This window comes from Limanda limanda, chromosome 15, assembly GCF_963576545.1.
Source record: "Limanda limanda chromosome 15, fLimLim1.1, whole genome shotgun sequence".
NCBI classification, from domain to species: Eukaryota; Metazoa; Chordata; class Actinopteri; order Pleuronectiformes; family Pleuronectidae; genus Limanda; species Limanda limanda.
In genome coordinates this window covers 11,204,485-11,212,756 of record NC_083650.1, presented here as the reverse complement: position 1 = coordinate 11,212,756, position 8,272 = coordinate 11,204,485, and the positions used below count along the sequence as shown (strand labels likewise).

The following is an 8,272-nucleotide window of genomic DNA, read 5'->3' as shown; positions in this document are numbered from 1 at the left end:
ATCGGTACTATCTGAATTGAGCCGTTTAAAAGCCAGAGTTTGTGGCAGTATTCTATTCTTTCAAACTGCAACCGTTTCTCTGCTGAGAGCGATGTCGCTGCTCACAGGAGTTACTGACCCTCGCTCGAGCATCTGGACACTTCAGAACAGCGGTGACACAATCAGGTTGTTAATCGCTGGTTAATACTCAGACACAATCAGTGCAGTATTCGATGGAGGTATTTCTCTGGGTCCCTCTCTCCTCCTCTTCTCAGTCCTGAGCCGACCCTGACTGGTCTCCCAGAAGTCCCAGCTGGGCTGTGGCCCTCACTGAGTGCCCCTGTGGCCCCCGCGGCTCTTCCTGTGGTCCCTACAGGGGAGTGTCGATGTTGCTCTGGACTGCTGTCTGCTCCTGCCTCAGAATCAATCTCCTCTCCTGCGTCCTTCCCCTGGCTGCTTGCCGAGCTCTCCCCAATCCTTAACAACAATGATGGGTTTGTTAAAACAATATACGAATTGGGAATGTGAAAGAAATACGTGTTAGAAAGCAGTTTTTACCTGAGGTGATTGAAGGAGCGTAGCCAGCGTGACTCCAGAGCATCCCTCCCACTGCTCCTTAGCCCTCTGCGGTGGCTTCGGGACCTCAGTCCCATCAAGGCCTGAGCCAGCTCAGCCTCATCCCTTTGGCCCCAAACCAGCTGGGCCCTCTGCTCCGCATCCTGGTCCCCTGCTGCCCTGAACAGTCTCTGCAGCTGCCACAGATTCACGTTGCTGAAGATGTTCCCTGAACCGGCCTTCCTGGTCCTCCTCTCAGCCAGCCGCCACAGTGGGGGGGGGCCCGCCACCCTGGAGGACGGTGGGGAGGCGGATCCAGGATCCATCCGGAGTAACACAGGGGGAAAGTGGCATATACTGACTCGACTCTGTGCAGAAGAAGGAAGAGTTTCAGCTTGTTAGGATTGGTTTGTGAAGGTGAAAATCACAAAAACAACAACAGAAGCCAACAGGCAGTGAAGAGAACAGCACTGGGGGGGTGCGTCACCACACCAGCAGGAAACTGTCACAAGGAAACAAGGCCAATCAGCCGCAGGTCCTCTGCTCTGATTCTTTAATCCCACTTTAGGAGCTGTGCTTCAAAGCCCATTACGCTGCAGATGGGGAACTTCATCCCTCTTCTCCCCTCATAAGAGTTTAAGTGAGACATGAACAGAGAGACTGAGTGACCATCATCACACTTAGAACATTTACACAGTCGAGGACGAGCACGCTATTCACATGAAATAAAATAAAACGAGACACTGAGGATGTAAAGCCATTGATTAACAGTAATGAATCTTATCATGGGATCAGCTTGACATGAAGCCAGAAGTGTTCCCATGACTCAGTTGAATTTCCCCCGTTATTATTTCTACCAAATGTGTTCTGAACCATTTCATTAACCCAAACTTCTGCCTTGGGATTCCTCCAGTTTTACAATAGGAGCCGTGGTAAGGCCAACTTTAAAAAACACTGACTTTTCTATTCATTGTATTAGGTATTATCATCAGTGTATCAATGTCACATAATTGTTATTTTAAGTTTAAAGACAGGTATTTGATGCAGAGTGAAGGTTGCTTGCAGTTCTAAACTCGTCTGTGTGAGCAGAGAATCACAAACACTTGATAAACCTGAGATCAGTCATGTGTTATCTTTCCTCACTGTGCTCACACAATGCAAAGGCATTAAACCAATGTATATACTGGACTTTTGTTATCCTTCTATTGATTAAAATAATACTGCAATAATTTCTGATGTTGTTTTATCGCTCGGTCCAAGCAGAAATTCTGCTATGTCCAGGTTAAATACTCTTTGCTAGATAAGCTTCAGCCCCTACTTTATACATTAGCCTCATTTGTACAAGTTTCATAACTGTTATGTTAACATCCCAGAATGATGTGAACACACTTCTAATATATATCTATCCAGCAATGTGAGGGAAAACATTACAATGAACCTAAAGGCAGGAATCCTCACGCTGAACAGGTTATTAGAGGACACAGTCTGTGCTGGTTTTGTTATAGCACAACCTATAGTAGGTTAGGTTAACACTAAGTGAACGTCACGTGCTTCTCCATTCCCCCCCTCCCGCTGTTGTTTGCTCAGTCAGCTGTTTGCTGTGAGAACTACACAAACCCGATCCCCTGCAAAAACAAGAAAGTCTAAACAGCTCTGGAATGTTGCAGATCGTTGCATTTCCGACGAAGAGCAATGCACCGATAGGAACAACTCACAGTAACCTGGATACTGTGAGTTCCATTGTTCTGCGGGTGAAAGGCAGAGAATAGAAATGACGTGGGGGGTCATGTGAAGAATGAAACTCACCCGAGGATCGAGCGCTGTCTCCGGCCAGCTTGGGTCCTATCGCATCGCCGCTTCTTCTCCGACACGAACCCACAGAGGAGACTCAGCAGATCCGTGTGTTTACCTGCAAACACTTTCTGTCCTTGAGTCCTCGGTCGATCACAAACCAGGGTCATCGAATCACCAATCAGGAGACGGCTGCCCTCTGGTCCCGCCCCCTGAGCCTGGGAGAGACGCTTCATTTCGACCAACCACGGACAGGGATTGGAGGAGGCGGGGTTTGTGTTTACCGAGCAGCCGCTGAAATCCACTGACGTCACTGAGCCCGAGCTTCCGTCAATAATATGGGAGGGGAACATCACGTGACTATCCTGCGCTCACAGGATGACGCACGGTGGGCCCTGAACCTTATATATACAGTCTATGCCCTGAACGCACCACTGCTGGAACAGAGATCATTGTCTATTCAAAACAGCCATTACAAGGATGACGGATAAATACATGTAAACAAAAAACCAAGAAGCAAATCAATACAATGTTGTTTGTCCAAAAAAGACACAGATTATATTATAGAAATTACAGAAAACAATGTTTAATTGATTTGATTTGAATTATGAAAATAACTGGGCCCTCTCTGTGAATTGTGACCCTGTTTTCCCCCCCTAGGTGCGCCACTGATATTCAGATATTGTTGCAATTTGAAATCTCAATGTTTGAATTGTATCAAATAAAGTTAGATCTATATATATATATTTACCACAGGCCTCATGTTATTAGGACACTGGGCGGATGTCAAAGTCACTTCCCCTCTACATGCAAATGAACATGTATGTCATTAAGACCAAACAATGTTGGTTTGTGCCAGGCACAAACCAACATTGCAGGTGTGTGTGTGTGTGTGTGTGTGTGTGTGTGTGTGTGTGTGTGTGTGTGTGTGTGTGTGTGTGTGTGCGTGTGTGTGTGTGTGTGTCTGTGTGTGTGTGTGTGCATGTGTGTGGTAGGGAGACTTATTGAATCTTGTTCAGCATTGAAGAATGATTTGACCAATTTAATAAAGTACCGATCATCATGTGGTGATCAGTGTTATTGTGAAGGTAATCACAAAAAAATCGTGGGAATATGGGGAATTAGATTGACCCCTGAAGTTTCCCTGGCAGTTGTCTTTTCTTTTCTTTTTTTGAAATAAGCTTGTCACTTACTAACAATAAATGTGATAATTGTTAAGAATTACAATTTTCTGAGCTTTTATCAGGGAATATTTTCTGTAAATATATTGATATTGTGTGGCTTTGCTCTAAGCTGTAGGGCTAACAATGAATGACAAATGTGCACCTAATGGAATTGTGAGTGGATGTTGGACATTTCATTGGCTGCTCTGTATAAATTGTGGCCCCTTTACGGCCCCTGATCTAGAAAAATCCTAGATCCGCCCCTGATATTCATATATTTTCTTTTCTCTTTAATAACAATATATATTACAGATTTCATGTTATCTTGACTCTTCGTTGTGTTTTCACTGTGAAGTGTGAAAATCATCAACCAAAATCCAAATCTTCTGTCTTGGTCATAGGTCTTGATAGACTTCCCCCATCACTTCTTACTTATTTACATAAAGCTCAGGAGGAGGGTCAGCCCAGCAGCAGAGGAGGAGGAGGGTCAGCCCAGCAGCAGAGGAGGAGGGTCAGCACAGCAGCAGAGGAGGAGGAGGGTCAGCCCAGCAGCAGAGGAGGAGGAGGAGGAGGTGCAGGCTTCAAATTACAGGCCGTCCCCTCTCTCTCTCCTTGTGACCCAGCCCCCCCCAGCACACATCCAACAGAGGAAACGGAAAAGACGAAACACACAAGAGGCTTTTTCATTTCAAAATCCCGGGGCTGTGGAAGGAACAGAGAGTTCATCCTTTTTTTTTTTCAAACCCAAACGTGTCCACTTTTGAGGAGTGGGGGGGGGGCTTCATCGTCAGACCTCAACCCGGACCCTTCCTCTGCCTTATTTATTTCCCCCTACATCTGTTTGTTTTTCCTCCAGCTGTTTGCAGCTGGCAGAGCACCCGCCCTGTTTGGGAGGAAAAAAAGAGTGATCGGAGGAGGAGAGAGAGAGAGAGAGAGAGAGAGAGAGAGAGAGAGAGAGAGAGAGAGAGAGAGAGAGAGAGAGAGAGAGAGAGAGAGAGAGAGAGAGAGAGAGAGACAGATGGCACCCCAAACTTCCCAGCCTCCGCAGGTGAGGAAGAACATGCTGAAGTTCCTCCGGAGCTTCCTGGGGATCAGCCGCATCCTGCAGATCGTGTTCGGCGCCGGGCTGTGGGTCACCATCGCCGCCAACAAGTACGAGGGCTCCATCCACTTCGTGCTCTTCGTGGCCGTGCTCTTCTGGCTCCTCACCCTCGGCCTCTTCTTCATCACGCTGCTGGAGAAGCAGGACCTGGTGCCCCTGCTGGGGGGGGAGCGCTGGCTGTGCACCAGCCTGGCGCACGACGTGGCCGCCGCCGCGCTCTACCTGCCGGCCATCGGCGTCATGATCTACAAGACGGACCGCACGTCGTACTGCAACCTGGACGTGTACAAGGAGTTCTGTCTGTACAAGGTCTACCTGACGGCCGCCGTGTTCTCCTGCCTGTGCTGCGTCTCCTACCTCCTGTCCCTGGGACACGGGGCGAGCAGGAGGTGCCGCGGCGAGCAGACGGTCCTCTGAGGCTGGGGCAGGAGAGGTGTGATGGAGGAGGGATCCACACCAAGATGAGGAATAGTTCACTTCACTGTAATTCCAACCCAACGGCATCTCCATAACTCAGATCCATCCCTGTTGTCTCCTCGCAGCTCAGTGATGAGGTAGCGTCACTCTGTGGCCTTGTGTGTTTCTGTGTTGCTCACATGATAACAATCCAACATCTTCTGGTCAATGGGGCCTAGATTCCCAGGATGAGAGTCTGACTGGAGTTAGGTGGACAAAGTTTAACGGCTCTTGAAATGTTTGTGTCCCCTCTTGCGTTTTATCATGTCTTCCCCCTCCCACAGAATCATTAGAATGTTCCTGTGGGGATTTATTAAAGTGTTTATGCAGTGAGTTTACAGTACAGCGCCTTAACATGATGTGTTTCGTAGATAACTTGTGTAATCACAGGTTTCACACCAAACCTTTATACTTAGTGATGTGATAGCATCACTCACAATCACTCTGTGGCCTTATAGTCAGTGTGTTTATGGGTTCGTTGAGTTGTAAACAGCCCAGCAGCTTCTGGTGAAGAGGCCTCGATACCCAGGATGGGTTTATGTTAGGAGGGCAAAGTATTCCTCTTCTCTGTTAAGGCACATGTCTTTGTCTCCCAGTCGTTTATCATTACTTTTATCGACTAATCTAATCCTTATCCCCTCTTACAGAATCATTATGATATCCCTGTTGGGACCTATTATAATGTGTATGCTGTAAGTCTACAGTACAAAGCCTTAACATGATGAGTTTTGCAGAGTTGTGTTGGTACTCAGTAGTTTTCGCAAGGGGACTATTTTCATTATCTTTTTTTAAAGTATCTAAATATATTTTTTATCTGTTTATATGTTTTGTGTGAAGGCAAACTGAAGCGCGATGGACTAATTTGCCAACATCCTGTTGACCATGCAGCTCTGTTTTTGTTTGGTGTCACACTCTTGCCTACAGTTTTATCTTCTGTCAGAATGCTGTTTATCAACAAGGTTGTGATGACAACAGGCCGATAACATGGATGTGACTGGTGCTACGATGTGTATGCTGATCCCAAAGTATTTATCATGTAAAGCCAAAGAGCCAAAATGAGCAAGAATAAAAAGCAGTAAGTCAGAGACAGTGAGATTTTTCTTTGGCCATGACTGTGTTTTTATTCTTATACGTGTTTAAGACAAGGAAAATGTTTATGGAATCCTTATATAATCATTTTATTTGACTTGAATTTAAACAAAGAGCTGGGCCGTGTGCACAGATTGTGCGTTTGGTGGCTTTTCCCAAATGAGACACAGATTTAGAGCGACGGAAGCCCTCAAACCCTTCCTGTTGGGAGATAAAAGCCCTGGCCAATCAACACAGATCGTTTATAAGATTTACCACGTAACCACATGAAAGACACAGATCCTTTCAAATAACCTGGGCTGCAGACAAGGGAGTCGCTCACACGTGCACGTGCACATGCACAGACAACGTGTACGCATGTGCTGTATGGTAGAATATGTGTCGCTTGAGAGTAATCAAACTTGTGTGTGTGTGTGTGTGTGTGTGTGTGTGTAATCTGGGAAAAGGCTTGTTCTTACCGGAACAGTCTGTTGGGATTCTGGAGGTGGTCTAACTTGCAGCCAATGAAAGCAAAGCCAAGCAGCGGAAGATGATTCAGTGTCTCATCTATTCCAGGCAGCGTGCAGCTCTGAAGAACATACAGCCGGACACGTTGCTGTGCAAGCCCCACGGTGAAGACTCTGTTTGATCACCTTCAAGAAAGTACCATTAATGTGTGTGAACGGCTGTGTGACATTGTGTATCTCTGCTCTGCACACTTGTTGCTGGCATAGGAACAGGATTGTGGTGAAACAGGATGCTGATTACAATAATAACAAGTGAGCACACATTTCCTTTTCGGGGCATTTGTCAGTTGTCTTTGAAATGGAGTCACGGGTTAAAGAGTTGCTTCATCACTGCTCCAGAAACACACACAAGAATCATAGCCGGGAGAACAAGTGAGCAGAAATGATATTTTAGAAACAGCAACAATAATACAAATATATGCAAGATTAGTGGTTAAGTATCAGTATGATTACAGATGCCAGACAGGAAAAATAGGTAATTTTATTGCGAGGTGTAGGGAAATAAAAACAAAATACAGGCTTTGATGCTTCCAAAAATATTTGCTGTTACCTAACGTAAATAGATATCATTGACGTATTTAGTTCCGACATTTCAGCTCTAAAAATGACCAAATATAGACAGATTTAAGTTTTTTATTCAGTTTGTGCTTCAGTGATAAATCGTGCTGAACTGTACATTATGTCATCCTTTATAGATAATTGATGTTTCAATGCAGTGACGATAGTAGGGAAGTATTTGTGTGTATGTGTGTGTGTGTGTGTGTGTGTGTGTGTGTGAGTGTGTGTGTTGAGAGCAAAGTGACATCTGTGCCTGGAGTTACAGGAGTGGAAGGGTTAATGTTAACCAGCTGCAGCTCCACGATATAAATCTAGCATGTCTAAAGGAGGAAAGCAGCCGTCCCCCCCAAAAGTCTGACACACACACACACACACACACACACACACACCCTTTCCCCTTCTGAGATTTCCACAGAAGTGTTGTCCGTGTCCACGTGTCGGTGTCTGCAGAGACAGTGCTGTATACAGCCAGATGGAGACGGCTCCCTGTGTGCCGAATTAAGACAGCACTGGATCCAGAGAGTTTGATATTGAAAGTAGCCACGGGGGCTGAATCATTTTTAAAATGTTTGGAAAGCGCACAACAATAGCATGTGCTGACAATTAAGACCAGAAAATGATTCTCCACATTAAACCTGAAAGTCCCTCTGAGCGTGCAGGCTCCTCTATGACCACAGATGCCCTGTCTGATCAGGTTTGTCAGTTTCTCAAATTGAACTCTTGAATTTCACATCAATAAGAAACTTTCACGTGGGGGTGAAATCTCCTGTTGCCTTCTCACTCCATAAGAAGGGTGTGGGCTGAAAGTGAGTCTGTTTTTCCCCTCAGCGAAACACACACAGTAAAGAACACTGTGATACTCTAAATTGGTATTAGGACATATATATAGGCAGGCGGTTCTCTGCAGTGCCCACTGTGTCATATTTACTTTGGTTACTCAACCAAAGAGACATTTCCTGTGTGAGCTCTCCCACCCGTCTGCCAGAGCCCAAACGTCCAGCAGTCGTTGTAACTTCTTCAAATGCTCTCACTGGCTCTCAAAGAGAATATAGATGGATACTGTTGCCATGGAT

At 45.9% G+C, this 8,272-nt stretch overlaps 1 protein-coding gene across 1 annotated transcript; it reads left to right on the top strand.

Annotated features, from left to right (window-relative positions):
• Positions 1-2,703: 2,703 nt before the first annotated feature.
• Positions 2,704-6,131, top strand: marveld1 (MARVEL domain containing 1). Its single transcript, XM_061087773.1, is given in 5 exon segments — positions 2,704-2,713; positions 4,112-4,155; positions 4,158-4,360; positions 4,362-4,408; positions 4,496-6,131. Coding segments are annotated over 5 exon segments (816 nt in total). The 3' UTR covers positions 5,008-6,131.
• Positions 6,132-8,272: the final 2,141 nt, after the last annotated feature.